This window comes from Pleurodeles waltl, chromosome 10, assembly GCF_031143425.1.
Source record: "Pleurodeles waltl isolate 20211129_DDA chromosome 10, aPleWal1.hap1.20221129, whole genome shotgun sequence".
Lineage (NCBI taxonomy): Eukaryota > Metazoa > Chordata > Amphibia > Caudata > Salamandridae > Pleurodeles > Pleurodeles waltl.
The window spans coordinates 254,551,590-254,579,390 of record NC_090449.1 but is presented as its reverse complement, the minus strand read 5'-3'; the positions used below and the strand labels follow the sequence as shown (position 1 = coordinate 254,579,390).

Below are 27,801 nucleotides of genomic sequence, written 5' to 3'. Positions count from 1 at the left end.
GGTAGGGTGACTGTGTGGCAGGGAATGAAGAGAGAGACTCACACAGTCAGACGCCCCAGGCAACCTCTGTGCCATCTGGTGAGAAGATGGCTGTTGGCACAGTTCACAGAGTCAGCCATAAGCACAATGAGAGACAATATGCACTAAAGTCTTTTGAAGAGGCACCAACACAATTTAAAATTGCATTTCTGCACATGAATAACTTTGGAGTTACTTTTTGGGATTATCTGGCAGGATTTCTGAACAAATAACACTTGAAGTGATTCACACATACTATTTTTTTACTGCTATGTTCATTTTGACATAATGTGACAAACAAGATCAATAACAAAAACGGATCTTCAAAAGTTAACACTGGAAATCTTTAGAAAGGTAGTCCTAAATTCACCTACAAGCTGTCCAAAGTAGAAGGCGAGACATACTTCTCTAATATACATGTGGAAACTTCAGCCAATTGGCAAGTTTATTAAAATTGTAATCTTCCTAAAACTGTATCAATTAAAACCTGCAAGCTATCTTATAATGATAATGTTGTTACTTTAACATATAAATCAGGCAAGAGAGGTGGGGAACGCACTATTACAAACGCATTGATACACTTTCTGAATAGATCATGTAGGGTTCAATTGCAAGCATGCCGTTAGATGATTTGCCTTTTGGTAACATATATACTTCAGAGAAAGAATACAGAGTTTTTTTTTAAATATTGATAGATCCATATGAAAACATCTGACAAAGTCAGAATGTGTTTGCAATAGCACTGATGATTGCTCTCCAAAATAAGTTGTATTATACCATGAAAAGATACACTCCCTGGCCTCTGTTGATGACAGTTCAATAATCTAGGCTAGTGAGCCTTTTTGGAAACCTACAAAAATAGCCACACTTTATTATGTTTGTCAGAGAAAGCGGTGAAGACTGAAATACATAGTCAACAAACTGACTGCAAAAGGCCACTTTCGGTCGTGGAATTTGCATTCTCCGATTTGGAGTGTGCAGGTGTACCACGGAATGTCACAAACTCTGCATTGGAGGAACCCAATTCTACTGAGAATTATGACTAGGGAAACAAATCTATGAATTGTTAATGTCTGCAAAAGATATATTCTAATCACACATGAAATCAAGACCAATTTTCCCGTACATATTTCAAGATGCAAATCAAGGTTATAAAAGAACCGCTAGACTCAATGGCCTTATTATTACAACTGATCGCAGAAGCTGTGTAATGTCATTGTTCAAAACTGGATACTCAAGTCTACATTCTGGAAATAGTGGCATATTATTTTACATCTTTTGTTCAAAAACTAGTGAGTAAGATTGATGATATCAGTAGCAATCCAAATCTATCCAACAAATTAACATCAATAAACTCTGGTTTTCTGGTACAACCACTAATAAACTGGTTACCCTTTCCAAGTGTTCTAAAGGATATGATGGATGGGTGGCAGAAGAGCTCCTCAATACTATTAGATAATGTATCAATTATACTCCTAAAAATAAAAATGGTAAACGCGATGATAGTCAATAATGATATCACTAAATCGGACATAAATTAAAAAAGTTAGAGTACTATTGGGGCAGTCACCAGGAATAGTGGTTGATCTGCATGTAGTTAAGGAACATGCAGAAATGGCACTGCTAGCATGTTCAGAAGAGGCATCCGACAAAGCATCTAATAGTCAGTTAATTGCACCAATTAATGCTGATCAGGATGAAACAAATTTGGATCAACCACTTGTAAAGTTTATCTCTCGTAAAAACAAAAAAAAAGAATCTCCTGGAGTCAGAGAAGCAGAATACCTTTGTTTCGGCATTAAATAAAAGAGCCATAAGCAACAATAATAATACTAATGTTTTACCAGTTTTACTGCCTATTAAACTTCCACAGGCCAAGGTAATTGATAGACAAGCAGAGTTGTAAATCTACAGTACTACATGCCACAAACAGATGTCTACTGGGTAAGTAACATTTTCTGTTCAATGGCATGTGTGGCTGTAGATACACATGCTTTGCATAGACTTTAAAGCAGTTCCTGCCCAATAAGCGGTGTCTAGCCTCTAGGAGTTGCAGTAGCTTGAAAAAGTATCCAGAGGACTGCCTGACCAACATTTGCCTGTTGGCGTGCTAAAACATCTACACAATAATGTTTAGTAAATGTGTGTGTGGTGTAGACTAAGTAGCAGTACTGCAGATATCTGCTACTGAAATGTTTCCTAAAAATGCCATACAAGCACCTTTATTCCTGGTGCTTTAGGAGTTATTGGTAATTGTCTTTTAGCTTTGAGATAAGTTTGAATATACTTGACTATCCATCCTGCTAATCCAATCTTTGAAATTGGATTACTTCTGCAAGGCATTGAAAAAGCTACAAAAAGTTGTTTTCATTTTCGAAAACTTTTTGTACTGTCAATATAATACATAAGAGCTCATTTAACATCTAGTGTATGCAGAGCTCTTTCAGCAACTGAGTCTGGCAGTGGGAAAAAAAGCAGGTAACTCAAATGATTGATTAATGTGAAATTATGAAACTACTTTAGGTAGAAATTTAGGGGTTTTCCTAAGAACTACTTTATCTTTATGTACTTGGAAAAAAGGTTCCTCTAAATCTAAAATGAATACTCTTATTTCACTTACAAATCTCAGGGAAGTTATAGCTACTAAAAAGGCAATTGTCCATGAAAGAAATTGCAAAGAACAGGAATGCATGGGTTCAAATGGTGGACCCAAAAGTCTAGTAAGGACAATTTTAAGGTTCCATACTGGAGCTGGAGGAACCGTGGGTGGAATAACTCTCTTAAGTCATCTAGAAATGTCGTAATAACAGGAATTCTTAACAAAGAAATATGTTGTCTGTTTTGGAGGTAATCATTTATAGCTGCTAATTGACATCTAATAGAGGAGTGTGCTAAATGTGCCTTTTGTAATCAGAGCAAATAACAATGTCTTGTACTGACACTTTGAGTGGATCAGGGTGTTTAGGGCAAGAGTAATGTACAAAACATTTCCATTTTGCAGCATAACACTGTCTGGCTGTAGGCCTGTGTGCCTCTTCAAGAATGTCCATACATTCCGAAGGAAGTTTTAAATATCCAAACTCTATGACTTCAGGAGGTATACTGTAAGATGGAGTGTTTTGGGGTCTGAATGCCTGATTTGACCTCTCTTTTAAGTCAAAGGGTCTGGTCTGTTGGGAAGTTTTTGATGGGGAACCACAGACAGAGCCAATAGTGTTGTGTACCAAGGTTGACGTGCCCATGTGGGAGCTACAAGGATCATGGTCTGTGACGTTTGTTTCAATTTGCGTATCAGAAATGGAATGAGTGGGAGAGGCAAAAAACGTAAGCTAGTATCCCTGATCAATTTATCAGTAGAGCATTGCCCTTGGAATGAGGGTGTGGGAGTCTGGACGCAAAGTTTTGCCATTTTGAGTTTTCTACGGTTGCGAAGAGATCTATTTCTGGTGTTCCCCAAAGGCGAAAGTATTGGTGAAGTACTTGTGGGCGAATTTCCCATTCATGGACTTGTTGCTGCGTCCTACTTAATAGGTCTGCAAACTGATTGTCCATTCCTGGGAGATATTCGGCCAGTAATTGAATGTGATTGTGAATCTCCCACTTCCAAATTGCCTGAGCTAGAAGGGATAATTGAGATGAGTGCGTCACCACTGTTTCTGTAGATAATATATAGCTGTTGTGTTCTCTGTACGGACTAATACCACCTTGTGAGAGATTTGTGTCCGGAATGCTGTGAGCGCTAAGAAGACTGCTAGCAACTCCAAATAGTTGATGTGATGTCTGTTGAATGGGATCCCATTTCCCTTGTATCGTAAGGTTGTCGAGGTGAGCTCCCCAACTCATCTGTGATGCATCTGTTGTGAGAATGATCTGGGGCACAGGTCCTGAAAGGTTGGTGGGATTCCACCAATGCAAAAGTAGTGAGTCTGGCAGTTCAACAACACTAGATCCTGAAGATGACCCTGTGACTGAGACCACTGATGAGAGAGGCACTGCTGAAGTGGAGGCATGTGTAGGCTTGCACGGGGAACGATGGCAATGCACGTGGCCATCATCTCCAATAGTTGCATCACTAGTTTTACTGTTTAAGTATGATTCTCCTGTAATTGAGCCAGGAGATTTTTTAAATCTTGATTCCTTACTGGGTTTGGCTATGCCTATGCTGAGTGATTATTCAGAACTGCTCACAGATAAGGCTGCATCTGTGAAAGTTGAAGATGGGATTTGAGAAAGTTTATGGTAAATCCCAAAGTGTGTAGAAGATTTACTGAGTACTGAGTAAGCTGCTGGCATTTTTGGATGGTATTGACTTTTATGAGCCAATCGTCCAAGTATGGGAAAACGTGGATGTGTTGTCTTCTGAGAAATCTAGCTACTACAGCTAAGCATTTTGTGAATGTCATTAGGGCGGTTGTTACCCCAAATGGTAGTACTTTGAATTGATAATGTTTTCCCACAATGACAAATCTTAGAAATTTGCGGTGTGCCGGATGTATGGGAATGTGGAAATAGGCATCTTTGAGATCTAAGACTGACATGTAATCTCCTTGCTGTAATAGAGGAATCACATCTTGCAGAGTGGCCATATGGAAATGCTCTGAAAGTATGGATAGGTTGAGAGGCCTGAGATCGAGAATTGGTCTTAAGAAACAGTCTATCTTTGGTATAAGGAAGTATAGTGAATATACTCCTAACCCCTGCTGTGATAGGGGGAATGGTTCTATAGCCCCTTTAAAAAGAAGGGGCTGTACTTCTTCTTTTAAGAGAATGAGATGATCGTGTGAGTTTGTGAAAACAAGGAGGCATGTTTGGTGGAGTGGAAACGAGTCCTAGACAATAACCATGTTGGATAATTAATAGCACCCAGTGGTCTATAGTGATATTGGGACATTGGGGATAAAAGTTTGCCAATCTTCCTCCCACTTGAGATGTATGTGCTGTGAGAATTTGTAAAAAGTCAGAATTTTGTATTAGAGGGAGATCCGCTACAGGTGGATGTTTTACCTCTCCCTCTACTATTTGGACCTCTATAAGATCCTCTGAAGTAACCCCTGTTGTAAAATGTGTTCCTTGCTTATTTTGTGAGGTGGAATATTCAGTGGCTGATGTTTTGAAACCACCCCTAAATTGTGGCCGACGAAATTTACTCCTGGTGGGTGAAGTAAATAAGGCCCCCATTGCGTTAGCTGTTTCAGAGTCCTCCTTTTATTTTTGTATCATGTGGTATCTACCTCTGGGCCAGATAAATGTTCCTTGTCAAAAGGCACGTTCAGGACTGCCTGTTGTATTTCTGGATTAATCCTGAACACCTCAACAAGGCATGTCTTCTTATGAGAATACTAGTGTTCACACCACATGCAGCAACAATGGCACATCTGATTGAGTTACTGGCGATGGCCTGTCCATCTGCAACTATCTCCTGCCCTATTTTTTGGTGTTCCTGTGGAAGATGTTGTAATAACTCTTCCATTTTGTCCCAGTCGGCCCTGTCATACCTCACCAGAAGTGCTTGAGAATTTGCATTCCTCCAATGATTTGCAGCTTGAGCAGCCACTCTTTTGCCTGCTGCGTCCAGATTTTTGCTCTTCTTATCTGGAGGAGCAGCATCCCCTGTGGACTGACTGTTAGCATACTTTCGTGCTGCACTTGCCACTATAGAGTCTGGTGGTAGTTGTGTTTTTATGAAAGTTTGATCTGATGGTGCAGCTTTATATTTCTTGTCTACCCTTGGTGTAATTATTCTTGCCCTAATAAGTTCTTTGAATATATCAGTAGCATGTCTGAGCATGCTTGGGAGCATGGGTAGAAAATGAGACTCTTTGTGTATGTTGGTTAGTGTGTCAAAGAGGAAATCCTCTTTGATTTGGTCTGTATGCATGTGCACATTAAGATAAGCTGTTGCCCTAGCAATAACTTGGTTGTATGCAGCATATCCTAAGGGGGAGAAGACTTTGTTGGATAAAGGTCAGGGTCATTAAGTAGAATGAGATCTGGATCTTATAGATCCCATGGATCCAAATCTTGTGGAACATCACCTAAGTCATCTCTATGAGATGATGATGAGGCTTGTGGAGAAAATTGTGGGTGAACAAATAATGCAGGTGATTGTGGGGGTGGAGCAGAGGGAAGCACTGGAGAGTGAGGTGGCGGAGGCTGTTCTGGATCCTTGTCTTTTTCTTTGGAGACTTTTTTAGGGGGAGGTGCATTGTCCAATGTTTCTAAAAATTTCAGTCTACTTTTGATTGGAATAGGAGGAGAAACCATGATTATTCCTGTTCCCTTTTGTATATGAATTTTTCATTGTCCAGCGTTCATCACTTCCAAAATAGGCTCCACAGAAGAAGTGTCCTCAGGGGAAACAGAGGAATCTTTGTCCATTATACTTTTCGGTTCCGAACTCTTCCGTCCCAAATCCTTCTTTCGAGCCAAAAGTGTTTGCTCCAATGTAGATGGCAATGTCTGTTTCTTCTGCACCAAAGTGGTCGATTTGACTATTCAACTCGAACCCGAAACAGATTTGGATGTGGTTGTCTCCTTGGTCGGTGCCAAATGCATTTTGGTCTTCACAAATTTGGTGCTGAACCAGAAGGTGGGACATCCGAATGTATTCTTCGGATCCAACCAGGGCCCGAGGGCAGTGGAGAACTGATGACCAATTTGGAAGTCTTTTTGAATGTCTACTCGGTGAGATGGTACTGGTGTACTCACGTACTGCGCCGCTGGAATAGGTTGGCTCTCGATGTCCGAATCTTTGTCCAACTCAGAGTCTCTAATCGAAAAGGCTGCCTGGTGTCCAACTTCTTCCTTTGCGTGCTCTTCTCCGAAGATGTCAGTGGTATCATCTGTTGCCTTGGATGCCATTTCTAATTGACGCGCTCTGGGGTCCCAAGGGTCTTTTTTGATCGAAACGACCTACAGGTGTCGCAGGTCTCCTCTTTGTGTTCCGGGGAGACACAAATTACACACCATCCATGTACGGAAACTTAGAGTGACATTTAGGGCAGAATCGAAACGGTTGTACGTTCCATTAGCCTATCATTCTCTGACAACAGTTTTTGAAGTAGGCCCAAAAAGGACATAGACACTCCAAAGGGAGTTAAACCGACCCCGACAAAGATCAGATTGAATCGTAAAAGTGTGGAATACACGATCGAAAACTAGAACGATGTTGATACAAATTGGACAAAAGAACCATTAATTTGCACTTTTTCCTAAAATGGGACTGTAGGAAGTTGGCTCTGTATGTGCTATTTCAAAGTAAGGAATAGCATGCACAGAGTCCAAGGGTTCCCCTTAGAGGTAAGATAGTGGCAAAAAGAGATAATACTAATGCTCTATTTTGTGGTAGTGTGGTCGAGCAGTAGGCTTATCCAAGGAGTAGTGTTAAGCATTTGTTGTACATACACATAGACAATAAATGAGGTACACACACTCAGAGACAAATCCAGCCAATAGGTTTTTGTATAGAAAAATATATTTTCTTAGTTTATTTTAAGAACCACAGGTTCAAATTCTACATGTAATATCTCATTCGAAAGGTATTGCAGGTAAGTACTTTAGGAACTTCAAATCATCAAAATTGCATGTATACTTTTCAAGTTATTCACAAATAGCTGTTTTAAAAGTGGACACTTAGTGCAATTTTCACAGTTCCTAGGGGAGGTAAGTATTTGTTAGGTTAACCAGGTAAGTAAGACACTTACAGGGCTTAGTTCTTGGTCCAAGGTAGCCCACCGTTGGGGGTTCAGAGCAACCCCAAAGTCACCACACCAGCAGCTCAGGGCCGGTCAGGTGCAGAGTTCAAAGTGGTGCCCAAAACACATAGGCTAGAATGGAGAGAAGGGGGTGCCCCGGTTCCGGTCTGCTTGCAGGTAAGTACCCGCGTCTTCGGAGGGCAGACCAGGGGGGTTTTGTAGGGCACCGGGGGGGACACAAGCCCACACAGAAATTTCACCCTCAGCAGCGCGGGGGCGGCCGGGTGCAGTGTAGAAACAGGCGTCGGGTTCGCAATGTTAGTCTATGAGAGATCTCGGGATCTCTTCAGCGCTGCAGGCAGGCAAGGGGGGGATTCCTCGGGGAAACCTCCACTTGGGCAAGGGAGAGGGACTCCTGGGGGTCACTTCTCCAGTGAAAGTCCGGTCCTTCAGGTCCTGGGGGCTGCGGGTGCAGGGTCTCTCCCAGGCGTCGGGACTTTAGGTTCAAAGAGTCGCGGTCAGGGGAAGCCTCGGGATTCCCTCTGCAGGCGGCGCTGTGGGGGCTCAGGGGGGACAGGTTTTGGTACTCACAGTATCAGAGTAGTCCTGGGGTCCCTCCTGAGGTGTTGGATCGCCACCAGCCGAGTCGGGGTCGCCGGGTCCAGTGTTGCAAGTCTCACGCTTCTTGCGGGGAGCTTGCAGGGTTCTTTAAAGCTGCTGGAAACAAAGTTGCAGCTTTTCTTGGAGCAGGTCCGCTGTCCTCGGGAGTTTCTTGTCTTTTCGAAGCAGGGGCAGTCCTCAGAGGATGTCGAGGTCGCTGGTCCCTTTGGAAGGCGTCGCTGGAGCAGGATCTTTGGAAGGCAGGAGACAGGCCGGTGAGTTTCTGGAGCCAAGGCAGTTGTCGTCTTCTGGTCTTCCTCTGCAGGGGTTTTCAGCTAGGCAGTCCTTCTTCTTGTAGTTGCAGGAATCTAATCTTCTAGGGTTCAGGGTAGCCCTTAAATACTAAATTTAAGGGCGTGTTTAGGTCTGGGGGGTTAGTAGCCAATGGCTACTAGCCCTGAGGGTGGGTACACCCTCTTTGTGCTAACCCTATTGGGGGAATCCTCCATCTGCAAGATGGAGGATTTCTAAAAGTTAGAGTCACTTCAGCTCAGGACACCTTAGGGGCTGTCCTGACTGGCCAGTGACTCCTCCTTGTTTTTCTCATTATTTTCTCCGGCCTTGCCGCCAAAAGTGGGGCCTGGCCGGAGGGGGCGGGCAACTCCACTAGCTGGAGTGTCCTGCTGGGTTGGCACAAAGGAGGTGAGCCTTTGAGGCTCACCGCCAGGTGTGACAATTCCTGCCTGGGGGAGGTGTTAGCATCTCCACCCAGTGCAGGCTTTGTTACTGGCCTCAGAGTGACAAAGGCACTCTCCCCATGGGGCCAGCAACATGTCTCGGTTTGTGGCAGGCTGCTAAAACTAGTCAGCCTACACAGATAGTCGGTTAAGTTTCAGGGGGCACCTCTAAGGTGCCCTCTGGGGTGTATTTTACAATAAAATGTACACTGGCATCAGTGTGCATTTATTGTGCTGAGAAGTTTGATACCAAACTTCCCAGTTTTCAGTGTAGCCATTATGGTGCTGTGGAGTTCGTGTTTGACAGACTCCCAGACCATATACTCTTATGGCTACCCTGCACTTACAATGTCTAAGGTTTTGTTTAGACACTGTAGGGGTACCATGCTCATGCACTGGTACCCTCACCTATGGTATAGTGCACCCTGCCTTAGGGCTGTAAGGCCTGCTAGAGGGGTGTCTTACCTATACTGCATAGGCAGCGAGAGGCTGGCATGGCACCCTGAGGGGAGTGCCATGTCGACTTACTCGTTTTGTCCTCACTAGCACACACAAGCTGGCAAGCAGTGTGTCTGTGCTGAGTGAGAGGTCTCCAGGGTGGCATAAGACATGCTGCAGCCCTTAGAGACCTTCCTTGGCATCAGGGCCCTTGGTACTAGAAGTACCAGTTACAAGGGACTTATCTGGATGCCAGGGGCTGCCAATTGTGGATACAAAAGTACAGGTTTAGGGAAAGAACACTGGTGCTGGGGCCTGGTTAGCAGGCCTCAGCACACTTTCAATTGTAAACATAGCATCAGCAAAAGCAAAAAGTCAGGGGGCAACCATGCCAAGGAGGCATTTCCTTACACAACCCCCCCCCAAACGAAAGAGGATGAGACTAACCTTTCCCAAGAGAGTCTTCATTTTCTAAGTGGAAGAACCTGGAAAGGCCATCTGCATTGGCATGGGCAGTCCCAGGTCTGTGTTCCACTATAAAGTCCATTCCCTGTAGGGAGATGGACCACCTCAACAGTTTAGGATTTTCACCTTTCATTTGCATCAGCCATTTGAGAGGTCTGTGGTCAGTTTGAACTAGGAAGTGAGTCCCAAAGAGGTATGGTCTCAGCTTCTTCAGGGACCAAACCACAGCAAAGGCCTCCCTCTCAATGGCACTCCAACGCTGCTCCCTGGGGAGTAACCTCCTGCTAATGAAAGCAACAGGCTGGTCAAGGCCATCATCATTTGTTTGGGACAAAACTGCCCCTATCCCATGTTCAGAGGCATCAGTCTGCACAATGAACTGCTTAGAATAATCTGGAGCTTTGAGAACTGGTGCTGAGCACATTGCTTGTTTCAGGGTGTCAAAGGCCTGTTGGCATTCCACAGTCCAGTTCACTTTCTTGGGCATTTTCTTGGAGGTGAGTTCAGTGAGGGCTGTCACAATGGATCCATATCCCTTCACAAACCTCCTGTAATACCCAGTCAAGCCAAGGAATGCCCTGACTTGAGTCTGGGTTTTTGGAGCTACCCAGTCCAGAATAGTCTGGATCTTGGGTTGGAGTGGCTGAACTTGGCCTCCACCTACAAGGTGGCCCAAGTAAACCACAGTTCCCTGCCCTATCTGGCATTTGGATGCCTTGATAGAGAGGCCTGCAGATTGCAGAGCCTTCAAAACCTTCTTCAGGTGGACCAGGTGATCCTGCCAGGTGGAGCTAAAGACAGCAATATCATCAAGATAAGCTGTGCTAAAGGACTCCAAGCCAGCAAGGACTTGATTCACCAACCTTTGGAAGGTGGCAGGGGCATTCTTTAAACCAAAGGGCATAACAGTAAACTGATAATGCCCATCAGGTGTGGAGAATGCTGTCTTTTCTTTTGCTCCAGGTGCCATTTTTATTTGCCAGTACCCTGCTGTCAAGTCAAAGGTACTTAGGAATTTGGCAGCACCTAATTTGTCTATGAGCTCATCAGCTCTTGGTATTGGATGAGCATCTGTCTTGGTGACAGAATTGAGCCCTCTGTAGTCCACACAAAACCTCATCTCTTTCTTTCCATCTTTGGTGTGAGGTTTGGGGACTAAGACCACTGGGCTAGCCCAGGGGCTGTCAGAGCGCTCAATTACTCCCAATTCCAGCATCTTGTGGACTTCCACCTTGATGCTTTCCTTAACATGGTCAGACTGTCTAAAGATTTTGTTCTTGACAGGCATGCTGTCTCCTGTGTCCACATCATGGGTACACAGGTGTGTCTGACCAGGGGTTAAGGAGAAGAGTTCAGGAAACTGTTGTAGGACTCTCCTACAATCAGCTTGCTGTTGGCCAGAGAGGGTGTCTGAGTAGATCACTCCATCTACTGTGCCATCTTTTGGGTCTGATGACAGAAGATCAGGGAGAGGTTCACTCTCTGCCTCCTGATCCTCATCTGTTACCATCAACAGATTGACATCAGCCCTGTCATGGAAGAGCTTAAGGCGGTTCACATGGATCACCCTCTTGGGGCTCCTGCTTGTGCCCAGGTCCACCAGGTAGGTGACCTGACTCATCCTTTCTAGTACTGGGTAAGGGCCACTCCATTTGTCCTGGAGTGCCCTGGGAGCCACAGGCTCCAGAACCCAGACTTTCTGCCCTGGTTGGAACTCAACCAGTGCAGCCTTTTGGTCATACCAAAACTTCTGGAGCTGTTGGCTGGCCTCAAGGTTTTTGGTTGCCTTTTCCATGTACTCTGCCATTCTAGAGCGAAGGCCAAGTACATAGTCCACTATGTCCTGTTTAGGCTCATGGAGAGGTCTCTCCCAGCCTTCTTTAACAAGGGCAAGTGGTCCCCTTACAGGATGACCAAACAGAAGTTCAAAGGGTGAGAATCCTACTCCCTTCTGTGGCACCTCTCTGTAAGCGAAAAGCAGACATGGCAAGAGGACATCCCATCTCCTTTTGAGTTTTTCTGGGAGCCCCATGATCATGCCTTTTAATGTCTTGTTGAATCTCTCAACCAAGCCATTAGTTTGTGGATGGTATGGTGTAGTGAATTTATAAGTCACTCCACACTCATTCCACATGTGCTTTAGGTATGCTGACATGAAGTTGGTACCTCTGTCAGACACCACCTCCTTAGGGAAACCCACTCTGGTAAAAATACCAATGAGGGCCTTGGCTACTGCAGGGGCAGTAGTCGACCTAAGGGGAATAGCTTCAGGATACCTGGTAGCATGATCCACTACTACCAGGATATACATATTTCCTGAGGCTGTGGGAGGTTCTAGTGGACCAACTATGTCCACACCCACTCTTTCAAAGGGAACCCCCACCACTGGAAGTGGAATGAGGGGGGCCTTTGGATGCCCACCTGTCTTACCACTGGCTTGACAGGTGGGGCAGGAGAGGCAAAACTCCTTAACCATGTTGGACATATTGGGCCAGTAGAAGTGGTTGACTAACCTCTCCCACGTCTTGGTTTGTCCCAAATGTCCAGCAAGGGGAATGTCATGGGCCAATGTTAGGATGAACTCTCTGAACAGCTGAGGCACTACCACTCTCCTAGTGGCACCAGGTTTGGGGTCTCTGGCCTCAGTGTACAGGAGTCCATCTTCCCAATAGACCCTATGGGTTCCAGTTTTCTTGCCCTTGGACTCTTCAGCAGCTTGCTGCCTAAGGCCTTCAAGAGAGGGACAGGTTTCTTGTCCCTTACACAGCTCCTCCCTTGAGGGTCCCCCTAGGCCTAAGAGCTCAACCTGATAAGGTTCAAGCTCCAAAGGCTCAGTTCCCTCAGAGGGCAGAACTTCTTCCTGAGAAGAGAGGTTCCCTTTCTTTTGCTGTGTTGCAGTTGGTTTCCCAACTGACTTTCCTGTTCTCTTGGTAGGCTGGGCCATTTTTCCAGACTCCAGCTCTACTTTTTCACCCTGTGCCTTGCATTGTGCTCTTGTTTTCACACACACCAGTTCAGGGATACCCAGCATTGCTGCATGGGTTTTTAGTTCTACCTCAGCCCATGCTGAGGACTCCAGGTCATTTCCAAGCAGACAGTCCACTGGGATATTTGAGGAGACCACCACCTGTTTCAGGCCATTGACCCCTCCCCATTCTAAAGTAACCATTGCCATGGGATGTACTTTTCTCTGATTGTCAGCGTTGGTGACTGTGTAAGTTTTTCCAGTCAGGTATTGGCCAGGGGAAACCAGTTTCTCTGTCACCATGGTGACACTGGCACCTGTATCCCTCAGGCCCTCTATTCTAGTCCCATTAATTAAGAGTTGCTGTCTGTATTTTTGCATGTTAGGCGGCCAGACAGCTAGTGTGGCTAAATCCACCCCACCCTCAGAAACTAGAGTAGCTTCAGTGTGGACCCTGATTTGCTCTGGGCACACTGTTGATCCCACTTGGAGACTAGCCATACCAGTGTTACCTGGATGGGAGTTTGGAGTGGAACCTTTCTTGGGACAGGCCTTGTCTCCAGTTTGGTGTCCATGCTGTTTACAGCTATGACACCAGGCCTTTTTGGGATCAAAGTTTTTACCCTTGTACCCATTGTTTTGTGAAGAGGCTCTGGGCCCACCCTCCTGTGCAGGTTTTTGGGGGCCTGTAGAAGACTCTTTACTATTTTTAGTTTTGGTTGTCTCATCACCCTTCCCCTGGGGAGTCTTTGTGACCCCTTTCTTTTGGTCACCCCCTGTTGAAGTCTTGGACACCCTTGTCTTGACCCAATGGTCCGCCTTCTTTCCCAATTCTTGGGGAGAAATTGGTCCTAGGTCTACCAGATGCTGATGCAGTTTATCATTGAAACAATTACTTAACAGGTGTTCTTTCACAAATAAATTGTACAGCCCATCATAATTACTTACACCACTGCCTTGAATCCAACCATCTAGTGTTTTCACTGAGTAGTCAACAAAGTCAACCCAGGTCTGGCTCGAGGATTTTTGAGCCCCCCTGAACCTAATCCTGTACTCCTCAGTGGAGAATCCAAAGCCCTCAATCAGGGTACCCTTCATGAGGTCATAAGATTCTGCATCTTTTCCAGAGAGTGTGAGGAGTCTATCCCTACACTTTCCAGTGAACATTTCCCAAAGGAGAGCACCCCAGTGAGATCTGTTCACTTTTCTGGTTACACAAGCCCTCTCAAAAGCTGTGAACCACTTGGTGATGTCATCACCATCTTCATATTTTGTCACAATCCCTTTGGGGATTTTTAACATGTCAGGAGAATCTCTGACCCTATTTATATTGCTGCCACCATTGATGGGTCCTAGGCCCATCTCTTGTCTTTTCCTTTCTATGGCTAGGAGCTGTCTCTCTAAAGCCAATCTTTTGGCCATCCTGGCTAGCAGGAGGTCATCTTCACTGAGAGCATCCTCAGTGATTTCAGAAATGTGGGACCCTCCTGTGAGGGACTCACTATTTCTGACTAACACAGTTGGAGACAGGACTTGAGGGGTCCTGTTCTCCCTATTTAGGACTGGAGGAGGGACATTGGCCTCCAAGTCACTAATTTCTTCCTCTGTGAGGTCATCATCAGAGGGGTTGGCTTTTTCAAACTCTGCCAACAGCTCCTGGAGCTGAATTTTGGTAGGTCTGGAGCCAATGGTTATTTTTTTGATATTACAGAGAGACCTTAGCTCCCTCATCTTAAGATGGAGGTAAGGTGTGGTGTCGAGTTCCACCACATTCATCTCTGTATCAGACATTATTTTGCTAAGAGTTGGAAGACTTTTTAAAGAATCTAAAACTGTTTCTAGAATCTAATTTCAAACCTTTAACAAACTTTTAAACTCTAAAAGACAATGCTAAACAGGGACTTAACACACAAGGCCCTAGCAGGACTTTTAAGAATTTAGAAAAATTTCCAATTGCAAAAATGAATTTCTAATGACAATTTTGGAATTTGTCGTGTGATCAGGTATTGGCTGAGTAGTCCAGCAAATGCAAAGTCTTGTACCCCACCGCTGATCCACCAATGTAGGAAGTTGGCTCTGTATGTGCTATTTCAAAGTAAGGAATAGCATGCACAGAGTCCAAGGGTTCCCCTTAGAGGTAAGATAGTGGCAAAAAGAGATAATACTAATGCTCTATTTTGTGGTAGTGTGGTCGAGCAGTAGGCTTATCCAAGGAGTAGTGTTAAGCATTTGTTGTACATACACATAGACAATAAATGAGGTACACACACTCAGAGACAAATCCAGCCAATAGGTTTTTGTATAGAAAAATATCTTTTCTTAGTTTATTTTAAGAACCACAGGTTCAAATTCTACATGTAATATCTCATTCGAAAGGTATTGCAGGTAAGTACTTTAGGAACTTCAAATCATCAAAATTGCATGTATACTTTTCAAGTTATTCACAAATAGCTGTTTTAAAAGTGGACACTTAGTGCAATTTTCACAGTTCCTAGGGGAGGTAAGTATTTGTTAGGTTAACCAGGTAAGTAAGACACTTACAGGGCTTAGTTCTTGGTCCAAGGTAGCCCACCGTTGGGGGTTCAGAGCAACCCCAAAGTCACCACACCAGCAGCTCAGGGCCGGTCAGGTGCAGAGTTCAAAGTGGTGCCCAAAACACATAGGCTAGAATGGAGAGAAGGGGGTGCCCCGGTTCCGGTCTGCTTGCAGGTAAGTACCCGCGTCTTCGGAGGGCAGACCAGGGGGGTTTTGTAGGGCACCGGGGGGACACAAGCCCACACAGAAATTTCACCCTCAGCAGCGCGGGGGCGGCCGGGTGCAGTGTAGAAACAGGCGTCGGGTTCGCAATGTTAGTCTATGAGAGATCTCGGGATCTCTTCAGCGCTGCAGGCAGGCAAGGGGGGGATTCCTCGGGGAAACCTCCACTTGGGCAAGGGAGAGGGACTCCTGGGGGTCACTTCTCCAGTGAAAGTCCGGTCCTTCAGGTCCTGGGGGCTGCGGGTGCAGGGTCTCTCCCAGGCGTCGGGACTTTAGGTTCAAAGAGTCGCGGTCAGGGGAAGCCTCGGGATTCCCTCTGCAGGCGGCGCTGTGGGGGCTCAGGGGGGACAGGTTTTGGTACTCACAGTATCAGAGTAGTCCTGGGGTCCCTCCTGAGGTGTTGGATCGCCACCAGCCGAGTCGGGGTCGCCGGGTGCAGTGTTGCAAGTCTCACGCTTCTTGCGGGGAGCTTGCAGGGTTCTTTAAAGCTGCTGGAAACAAAGTTGCAGCTTTTCTTGGAGCAGGTCCGCTGTCCTCGGGAGTTTCTTGTCTTTTCGAAGCAGGGGCAGTCCTCAGAGGATGTCGAGGTCGCTGGTCCCTTTGGAAGGCGTCGCTGGAGCAGGATCTTTGGAAGGCAGGAGACAGGCCGGTGAGTTTCTGGAGCCAAGGCAGTTGTCGTCTTCTGGTCTTCCTCTGCAGGGGTTTTCAGCTAGGCAGTCCTTCTTCTTGTAGTTGCAGGAATCTAATCTTCTAGGGTTCAGGGTAGCCCTTAAATACTAAATTTAAGGGCGTGTTTAGGTCTGGGGGGTTAGTAGCCAATGGCTACTAGCCCTGAGGGTGGGTACACCCTCTTTGTGCCCCCTCCCAAGGGGAGGGGGTCACAATCCTAACCCTATTGGGGGAATCCTCCATCTGCAAGATGGAGGATTTCTAAAAGTTAGAGTCACTTCAGCTCAGGACACCTTAGGGGCTGTCCTGACTGGCCAGTGACTCCTCCTTGTTTTTCTCATTATTTTCTCCGGCCTTGCCGCCAAAAGTGGGGCCTGGCCGGAGGGGGCGGGCAACTCCACTAGCTGGAGTGTCCTGCTGGGTTGGCACAAAGGAGGTGAGCCTTTGAGGCTCACCGCCAGGTGTGACAATTCCTGCCTGGGGGAGGTGTTAGCATCTCCACCCAGTGCAGGCTTTGTTACTGGCCTCAGAGTGACAAAGGCACTCTCCCCATGGGGCCAGCAACATGTCTCGGTTTGTGGCAGGCTGCTAAAACTAGTCAGCCTACACAGATAGTCGGTTAAGTTTCAGGGGGCACCTCTAAGGTGCCCTCTGGGGTGTATTTTACAATAAAATGTACACTGGCATCAGTGTGCATTTATTGTGCTGAGAAGTTTGATACCAAACTTCCCAGTTTTCAGTGTAGCCATTATGGTGCTGTGGAGTTCGTGTTTGACAGACTCCCAGACCATATACTCTTATGGCTACCCTGCACTTACAATGTCTAAGGTTTTGTTTAGACACTGTAGGGGTACCATGCTCATGCACTGGTACCCTCACCTATGGTATAGTGCACCCTGCCTTAGGGCTGTAAGGCCTGCTAGAGGGGTGTCTTACCTATACTGCATAGGCAGTGAGAGGCTGGCATGGCACCCTGAGGGGAGTGCCATGTCGACTTACTCGTTTTGTCCTCACTAGCACACACAAGCTGGCAAGCAGTGTGTCTGTGCTGAGTGAGAGGTCTCCAGGGTGGCATAAGACATGCTGCAGCCCTTAGAGACCTTCCTTGGCATCAGGGCCCTTGGTACTAGAAGTACCAGTTACAAGGGACTTATCTGGATGCCAGGGGCTGCCAATTGTGGATACAAAAGTACAGGTTTAGGGAAAGAACACTGGTGCTGGGGCCTGGTTAGCAGGCCTCAGCACACTTTCAATTGTAAACATAGCATCAGCAAAAGCAAAAAGTCAGGGGGCAACCATGCCAAGGAGGCATTTCCTTACAGGGACATTCTGGCAACAAAGCTGCAAAAGATGGATCATTTATCTGGTGGTTTTACTTTGGTGAAGTCAGGTAAAACTGAATTTCAAAATTACCTCTTCGGCTATTCAAACGGGTTATATTTAGGCATTTGAACTGGATTTTGGTTTGGAGTATGACCTATGATACTTAACCCAGTAAATGCCTATGTGCAATCTGATAATCTCAGAAAATGTTGTGCTAGAAAACCTTAGTGGGGTGAATTTGGATACAACTGCAAAAGGATGTGGATGCTTGATTCACAGTCACTGTTGATTTTAACAATATGTGCAATGCTTATGTAATATGTCATGATGCACCTAACAGATACCTACCATTTGCTGTATCACAGGGATGATCTGCCCACATAAAAGCAAACCTTTGGAAAGAATGTCTTGATTTTTAACATGCTTTAACGATAGAGTAAGTCTGGACATTCTGACACAGCATTCACATAACTGTGGGAAAAGCTCAAATGTATTACACTATGCACTGATTTCAGGTTCACTTTTTGAAAGTACAACCTTCTTCGATATTATAAAGTGATACAACAGTGATATTATGCCCTATAGCCTTAAACTTAACTTAATGGTAACAAAACTCTGGTTAATAAATATTTGGGCTTGCCAGAAGGTGGGAATCCCCTGCGACTTCTGAAATGGTCAATTCAAAAAATGTATTAGTTGACTGGAAATCTAGGGTTGATAATAATTTTATTGACATTACTTTGTCATTAAGTAATCTAGTCTGGAGATCCTTCATTTATGGGGAAGTAGTAAACTAGAGAATCTAAATGTAACATACTTAAAGCACAGAAGATGTCTAAACTAAAGGAAACTTTGCAGTAAAATGGGTAAGATTAATGAGTAACATGGGTAAGATTAATGAGTGGTTTACAGAAGAATTAAAAACTAAGAAAGAGATGTACGGACGCACTTTTGGCTTGCACACCCTGTGACTTGGCAAACTGCAGAGCTTGTGAAAGGAAAATGTGTTTTTCGAATGTACTAAACCCATTTAGAGATTTGGTAATGTTACTGAATCGATACATGAAATTGGAAGGGGTGCATTTAGGGAGTCTCTGCCCCCTTAAACAGAGATTTCTTATGGTATGCAATAATGTATTTCAGCAGAAATCCGGTCACAAAACATTAATATTTCACCTTCTAATGAAGGGTGGTGGTACCCTATTCACCAATAGGAAGGAGACCCCTTTGTTAACTAACAAACTTAGTTCGGTGTTTTGTGAACTAATCTATTAGTACATAGGTCGGTTAGCAAAATACCATAGGAGTCGCAAAAATTTGGTGCCCAAATTGAGAACATTGTTTGTTAATCCTCCCTTAGTATATGTGGTTCTACAAAATGTATGGGTAATAACCTCCAAAGAAAATAGAGTTTATCATATGCACCTGCTATAGATTCCTGTAAGATGAAACCTTTCAGGAAAAAAATAAGAACTGTGGGATACAAGTGCAGATTTTTATGCAAGGAGGTAGAGGATATTTTGCACTAGACATAATCATGATGTAAAAAAAAATTGGGAATTATTGTCAGGTCTCTTGTCACTTCTAGAATAGACTTTGAGATTGCCTTACTAGCTTGGTTCCCACATTCACACTTGACTCCAATCAAAGCAGTATTACATTCAGCTGCAATAATGGTGTACAATGCAAGAAGTTTGGGCTGCATCACTCCTATCCTTTATGACCTTCAGTAGCTCCCTCTTCCAGCTAAGATTTGATTCAACCTCTAATTCCTCACTCAGAAGGCACAACATCACAAGAGTTCACCATACATAGCAAAACTTCTGTCCATCACAGGCAGATCCAGAGGCTGAAGAAGCAAGAACTCTCTGCTCTCAGAGATACCCAAATTCGAGACCTCTCTAGCTAGGAAATAGCCTTCAATTTTAGAGAGAGACTACGTCTTTCCTTGTCTCTAGATGACAACCTTAAGCACACATTTGAACAATTCCTTTCCCAATCCTTGTGTAACATTGTCATCCACGAGAACATGTTACTGCCATAAGCGCCTCTATGTTACTTCTTTTTGTTTATTTCCTGAAGCTAACATTCACTGTCTTCTTTCATTGTTCTAATCTATGAACCTTTTCCTCTTCCCCCCTTTCAGTATATACCCTATCTTGGTGTTTGTGCTTCATGTAAATTAACCTCATACCACTTTTGATCCACGCTTTGCTCTATACATTTATAAATAAACAGAGATTAGCACTTAGTCTAAATGACTGTAGACTTGACCAATATTCAGACTAACGATTGGATCTACTATGTTAGGTCATTATTCTATGACTCAAACACATCTGAATGGAAATTATGAAGAGTTTCCAGCACTCAATCAAACAATGCATGACACTGTTATTAAAGCAAACGTTTTTAGAACCCCTGGCCCAAATGGCCTTCTTATTAATATCATTAAGGCGGATTGTAATTTTTTTAACTTAATACTTAACACCTCTTTTTCATCAAACATTGAATAACAACAGGTCCCAGATTTCCGGCGGGGATCTGTTCGCCAACAAATTCAAAATAAGGGAATTGTGAATAGAATGCAAAATTACTGCACTAAGGTGCAAGCCAAAATCATTTTGGAGGAACTAGGGGCCTGGGTTGAAGAAAGAAATTGGCATCAAGCTGATTTTTGGAAGGGAACAAAGACCATCAATATAACAGCTGCTTGGAAAATGATGGCTTTGAAAATTATGACAAAGGAAACTATGATGTGTCAGGAAGGCAAGCTGTTTGCCTGTTTTTTAGATTATTCTTCGTCATTCAACAGAGCTACTCAGGCCATTTTATGGAATAAGTTTGGAAAGTGGGAGGTTTCTAACCACTTGCATAGAGTAATTCAATCATTACACTGAAATACTCGAGTGAGTGTAAAGATTAGGGATGTAGCAAGATAATGAGAAAAATATCAACAAACAGGGTACTGAAGCATGGATGTATGCTAGCCCCTAGAATTTTATTCTAAATACATCAATATTTAATCTAAATACATAAGGGATTTCCCTTCCAAGCCGGAGGGTAGGAGGCACGCATCTCTGCATCAGTACAGATGGATATTGTATGATACAGTTATTTTAGATACAACTGCTTATAACAAGGCTAATAATTAGAAAGATAACATGGTAAAATCAAAAATCATAGCTTACAGTCAACCACATACCTCTTAGTTGGAAACTGGAGACGATAAAGGCGAGTCTGTTGGCTACTTACAACTATCTGTGCATGTAGCAGGACAATGCAGCTGGTCCGAAAGCTCATTTGCAAGCTTTAAAACCGAGACATTCTCAGTTTCAGTTCATGCTCAAGAAACTATATTTTTAAAATTACATATATGACAATGTTTTTGATAGTCGCAGCAAGCTGGGCCTCTCACTTTTATGTTTTATAATGTATCTGTCTGGTAGTATGAACAGGAAGAGTTAAATTACTGATGCAGCTGACCCATCACTCAGACATCAAGGCAATCAAAAAGGACTGTACAAGAGTATCAGGAACAGATTGGTATGTCACTGAGAGAATTATAATTTATAGGTCTAATGCTGTTAAAGACCGGAGTTGGAAAATCCATAACTGTATGTGTATGGAGAAAAATGTATTTAAATCCAAATAATAGTTTCATACAATGGTTTATTGTAAGATGGTACAACGCTGACCAGAGGGTCCCTGACTAAAGTGAATAAATATTCTACTGTAAGGGAGGCCCTATAAAACACTTTATAAAAAAATATTTATGAAAAGTATTTTGCTTGTAAGACATACCTTTAAAGGCTCTCTTTATTTAAACAAATAAAATTGCTTTTGCAGTTTTAAAGAGTCTGGCTAGGGATAGTTTGGTTGATTACACAGTTGATTATCTTCTCAACAGGAAAGGAGTTTTCATGTATAACTGTTGAGTATGTTTTTACTGTAATGATGCTTAATAAGCCATCAATAAATAGTCAGTACTACTAATATTACATGTTGATTCACTTTACCCTGCCTGCCTGTCCCAAGTCCATCCTGAACTTGATCCAACCAACTGCTCTACGGAAATCATCTCTGACAGTCCTTCAGTTGTTTTTGCAAAAATGTTACTGAGGGTTTCAAGTAATGGTATTACCCTAATGCAAGAAATTACAGAAACCTCACCGGCTATAAGAACTAGAGACCGCAGGTCTACTCAAGATTTTCTGATTTTGTCTGTTGTAATATTAGAAACTTGAGTACACAGAGATAAATCCAAGGTACAATCTACTGCTGGGCTTATTGAAGCTACTTGACAGGATACAGAGTAATGGGGTCCTATAATTTCATGCAGGGCTTACGTGACATAATGTTGTGGCTCAGTAAACAGGAGCCTTTCAATGGTCATACGCAGTAGGATCCATGTTACTGTTTCTCTCCTAGTCCCATCCTGCAAGACATTTAAACACCCACAGGAAGCTGCAGGTGGACTCATGATTACCACTGTTCTCTAAGTGCCCCATCTATCTTCCATTACAATTGGGTTATGAGAAAAAAAAACTACCTGATAAAATCACTGTATTCCATCCAGAAAACACCATCACTGCTTCCATGAGCCATTAGCTCCTGTCGTAGTGGCTCCGGCCACTGGGTCCAGTCATCTGACCACTTGCCGTTCCAGGAGAAGCGTCCCCAGGGGTTGCGGAGCCGTAAGAGCCTGTGGCGAAATGAAGTAGAACAATGGAGACCAGGAAATAAAACTGCAGTAGAGCTAAAGGAGAGCAGATATGCGCCTATACAATGTTTCATCTTACAGCAAAATGAGGGACAAAAATCTTGCACTAGAAAAGACTTCCTTCCACCCAACTCAACTCGGTATAAACTATGATGGGCAACCTTTTCCCCAGAGCCAGGATTGCATCAATGTATAAAGATAGAAAATGAGAAAACAGACTACAAAGTTTGTACACCGTCTACCTGGAACCAGGACTAAAAGTGTACTTGTAAGAGCAGTTGACACAACCATAAATAAGTACCAGGCCAAGCATGAGGCATCACAGGCCACATGTGCCCCTGCACAGTATGGAACATCTAGTGGTTAGTATGTGTACAGTATTGCCAGTTTCTCATAGGCACTTAGGATCCCAGTAGCATGTAGGAGGACAGCGCACGAGGTAGCCAACAGGTAAATTGGACCATGGTAAATAAGCAAAGAAGAGGGAGTTTAGTGTTCAATCTTTAAAAAAGACACTCTGGGAAAACAACAGATGAACTTCCAAAAGAGTCATTTGATCAGACTTTTGGTTGAGAGGCAAAAAGAAAGACGGAGCAATAAATGCAAAGTTAAGAAAAGAAAGGGCGACAGAGAAAAAGTGATAGAAAGGGAAAAGAGTCAGGAAAAATGGAAAGGCAGAACGGGGAGAGAAGCCAGATAAAGGTGGTTACATGCCAATAACATCTGGTAAGCCTTTGAGTGGCATTATTTGAAAGCAGAAAAGGGCTGCGAACTGAAAAGGATTATGGTATCTACCCTGTAAACATCTGTTCATGGCATGTAGTGCTGTAGATTCACATGCTCTGCATACTCCAGCGATCTAGTGTTGAGTATGGAGTGGTGCAAGTAGTTTTTCTTCAAAGAAGTGTTCTAAGCCACAAGATTGAGTGACTTCTCATCTCTGTGACATTGCACATGGGCATCGACTCCTTTATTACACTGTTTTCTAACAGGCGGATGAGTAGGGAGTGTTAAGAAGGAAAGTATAGGGAAAGTGATGTCCATGAAAAGTGTAAATACGTATGCACAACTATATATGGATGAAATGTAACTGCAACGGTCACAGGCATCCGGGGAGGAGGGAGGGTGCGTGTGAATTTACAGCACTACATGCCACAAACAGATGCTTACTAGGTAAGTAACATAATACGTTCGATGGCATGTGTGGCTGTAGATACACATGCTCTACATAGACTGTAATGCAGTCCCTCCCTAAAAGCGGTGGCTAGCCTGTAGGAGTTGCAGATGACTGGAAAAAAAGTGTACATAGCACTGCCTGACCTACTTTGGCTTGTTGACGAGCTAGAAATCCACACCGTTTTGTGAATATGTGTCAGCTATGGGAATGTTTCCAAGGAAAGCCATAGTAGCTCCCTTCTTTCTAGTAGAGTGAGCTCTAGGAGAAACAGGTAAAGGTCTCTTGGCCTTAGCATAACAAGTCTGTATGCATTGGACTATCTATCTGGCTATGCCTGATTTGGATACTGGTGGAGAAAAAGCTACAAAAAGTTGTCTGGTTTTCCTAAACTCTTTAGTTCTGTCAACATAAAAGATGAGTGCTCTTTTGACATCTAGCGTGTGAAGGTCTCTTTCTGCAACTGAGTCAAGTTGTGGGAAGAACACTAGTAGCTCAATAGACTGATTTAGGTGAAACTGAGAAATCTTCCAGGTGACCCTGTGACTGAGGCCATTGACGAGACAGACATTGCTGTAGGGAATGCGTGTGTAGTCTGGCATGGGGAACTATGGCGATGCAAGAAGCCATCATCCCCAGCAGACACATAATGGTCCTGACCGTTAGGAATGGTTCTCCTGAAACTGAGGGAGGAGGGTCCGAAAATTCTGGACACAAGCCAGGTTGGGATAAGGCAACTCTAATCTGCATTCCGAACAGCCTCTAAGTAAGGCTGCACCTGCAGGGGCTCGAGGTGAGATTTGGGAAAGCTGAGAGTGAAATCCAGAATGTGAAGGAGTGTGCTGTTGGCACTGGTGTGACTTGCTGGCTTTCATGAGCAGTCGTCGAAGTATGGGAAGAAGTGAGCCTTCACAGGTGTCCTGCGGCTACTGCTAAGCATTTTGTGAACACTCTGGGAACGGTGGTGACTCCAAAGGGGAGGACCTTGAACTGATAATGTTTGCCTGCAATGGCAAATCTTAAGTACTGTAGATGTGCAGGGTGAATTGGTATGTGAAAACAGGTGTCCTTTAAGTCCAGAGCTGTCATGAAGTCGCCTTGCTGTAGAAATGCGACGACATCCTGAAGGTTGACCATATGGAAGTGTTCTGAAAGGATGTATGTGTTTAGAGGCCTGAGGTCTAGTACCAGTCTGAGAGACTCATCATTTTACGGAATCAGGAAGTATAGGAAGAACACCGCTGAACCTTGATGTTCTAGCGGAACAGGCTCTATGGCCCCTTTGAGAAGAAGGGCCTGTATTGCTTGTTTGAGAAGGGTCAAGTGTTCCTGAGATAGCCTGTGAGAGCGAGGGGGAATTTTGGGAGAAGTGGTGATGAGCTCCAGGCAATCACCATGTTGGATAATGCCAATGTCAAGGACACATTGGTCCGTTGTGATGGTGACCCAGGTAGTGTAGAAGTGTTGAAGTCTTCCCCTGACAGGTGTGGGATGATCGTGGGGAAGATGTGGCAGTGCTTTCTCCCCTCCCTTTGCTGTTGGAACCCCTGTAAGAGCCTATGTAAAAGACTCTAGTGTAGCTGGACTGAGGTTGTCTAGGGTGTGCAGTAGACGCCTCTGTGGTTGAGGACTTATATGCTCCCATGAACTCAGGGCAACAAAAGGAACACCTTTGTGTGTTAGTCTGAAGGGCACCACAGCCTTGGCAGTGTTGGTGTCCTTTTTTAAGCTTCTCTTAGGTAATATCTCTATGTGGCCCAAACTGGTGCTCTTTATCAAAGGACATGTGGAGGACTGGCTGCTGGACCTCAGGTTTTAACCCTGAGCAACACAGCCAAGCATGCTCTCTTAAAAGGACGCCAGTGTTCATGCCGCGAGCTGCAGTGTCAGCGTCATCAAGGGCGCACCTGACTGAATTGTTAGAGATGGCTTGACACTCAAACAATCTGTTGTATCCTTTTACAGTACTCCTTGGGAAGAAACTGAAGCAGCTACTCTGTTTCATTCCAATGGGCCCGGTCGTACAGGGCCAAAAAGGCTTGGGAGTTGGCTATGCACCAGCGGTGTGTGGCTTGCGCAGCCACCCTATTCCCTGCGGCATTGATTCTCTTACTCCTCTTTTTGGGGGGAGGAGAATCCCCAGTGGCCTGACTAATAACCTGTTTATGAGCAGTCATTGCCAAGTTGGAGCCGGGTGGTACCTGTGTTCTGATGCAGAGCGGGTCAGAGGAAGCACCCTTATACTTTTTGTCCATCCGTGACATGATAACTCAGGAGCATACAGGCTCCTTAAAGATGTCGTCTGCATGTCGAGGCATGCCAGAGATCATGGGGAGGTACTGTGTATCCCTGTGAGTGGTAGTAAGAGTGCTGAACAGGAAATTCTGCTCAAAGGGATCTTTATGCAGCTCCACGTTATGAAAGGCAGCTGCTCTAGAGCCTACCCTGTTGGTAAGAGGTAGTGTCTTCTGGTGAGGAGGGGCATATTGGGTAGAGGTTAGGACCATTAAAAGGAATGGGATCAGAGCTGTAGGCATCCCAAGGGTCTGTAACATCTCGATGACCCCCTAAACTCCCAGAGTATGATTGTGGGGAACCATGAGAAGTGTAATCCCCATGTAAAGGTGATATAGGTGATTGTGGATGGGAGGGGGAGGAAAAGAAGGAAGTGGAGGAGTAGTAGGTGGGCGAAGGTCTGCATGGAGGGCTAGTACCCTTGTTTTTCATCCTCCTTTTGGAAAGGACAGGATCATCCAAAACCTCTTGAAAGGAGTCTAGGAAGCACAGGAGAGAAAGGAGTGGCATTGATACAACCTGTACCCATTTGAATCTGGAGCTTGCACTGCAGAGAATCAATTTTCTCCAGAATCAGCTCGACAGGAGATGGGCTGGTATTAGACTGGTTCAAGTCTCTGGTTTCCAAAGTTTTTGACTCCGAAAGCCTCGGTGCTGAAGTATTCGGTTTTGAAAGCTTGGTCGGCACTGAAGTTGAGGCTGGCGACTGTCGGCTCAGTCCTGAGGTCTGGATCGATAGCGAAACAATCTCTTGGTCCGAAGCTATGGACGCTGAAGCCAATGATGTTGTGGCTTCCTCTTAGTGACCATTTTCGGTGCCCAGCATGAAGGCAGGGGGGACGAGCCTGGAGGCAGGGCGGCCGAAGCAGTCTGTCGGTACTGACCATGGCCTGATGGCAGTGGCTGACTGGTGACCCTCAAGGATGGGCTGTAAAGTCTTTTTGAGGGATTTTTGTGCTACAGCAGGGGCCACAGTCCTCTCACGCTGGGCAGAGGTGAGTTTGTGGCTTCAGATTTCAGATTCGATTTATGGCTTGGAACCGTCTTGTAGGGAAAGTGCTTCCTCATGCGCAGGTTCTTCCTGAGCATGTTCCTCTCTGAAGAGGTCCGGGGTGTTGTCCAGTGTCTTCTGGTCCATTTCCATTGGATGAGCTTGTCGATCCCGAAGACTCTTTTTGGTGCAGAAAGACTTGCAGTTGTTGCAGTCTGCCTCGCAATGGCCCGGAGAGAGACAGAGGTTGCACACAAGGTGTTGTTATTTGGTGTGTGGGAACTTTGGCATGGTACTGAGGACAGAAGCGTAATTCAGTCCGTTACCCCATGGAATCATTCCCATTGGTGCCGGAGCCACATGGAAAGTAGGCCAGAGGCAGGGGCTGGCGCCCCAAAAGGAGTTGGTCGGAGCCCGAACTGACAGAACTACAAGAGCGCTAATGTGGGAGAAGTGCGAACAATAACAATACTGTTGGAATGGGAAAAGATTAGAAAAAACAAAGCGAAGAGAGTCAATAGATGGAGCAGAGGCGCACACGTCCAGACCCGACAGCGGAGAGAAAACAAGTTGATGCCCACGTGCAATATCACTGAGAGAAATAATTTGATCTTGTGACTCCTAACACTTCTTTGAAGAAAAGCACCTTGCACCACTATAGACCCAACACTAGATGGCAGGAGTATGCAGAGCGTGAACATCTACAGCCAAATATGCCATTGAACAGTAGCTTCTCAGTCCCAAGCATCAGCAAACAATCTATCCCTGTGGGAGATGCAGAGGCTGTGGATAAGGAAGGCCTCTAGTAGGAAAGCCTGTACGCTCTAAGAATATAGCTGGATGATGGTTATACCTGTAACACTGTGGAAATGTATCACTTAGATAATTAACAGCCAATAAGCAAAATCTTGCAAGGGCAGTAATGAACCACAGTGCTCCAAGAATTCCCATGAGA

At 44.7% G+C, this 27,801-nt stretch overlaps 1 protein-coding gene across 3 annotated transcripts in view; it reads right to left on the bottom strand.

Moving 5' to 3' along the window:
* CAPN15 (calpain 15) overlaps positions 1-27,801 on the bottom strand; it is a 292,664-nt gene that overhangs the window by 41,077 nt on the left and 223,786 nt on the right. For all 3 annotated transcript variants that reach the window (XM_069210362.1, XM_069210360.1, XM_069210361.1), the window contains exon 7: positions 22,216-22,368. In XM_069210362.1, the coding sequence (XP_069066463.1) occupies positions 22,216-22,368 (153 nt within the window). The remainder of the gene's footprint in view (positions 1-22,215; positions 22,369-27,801) is intronic.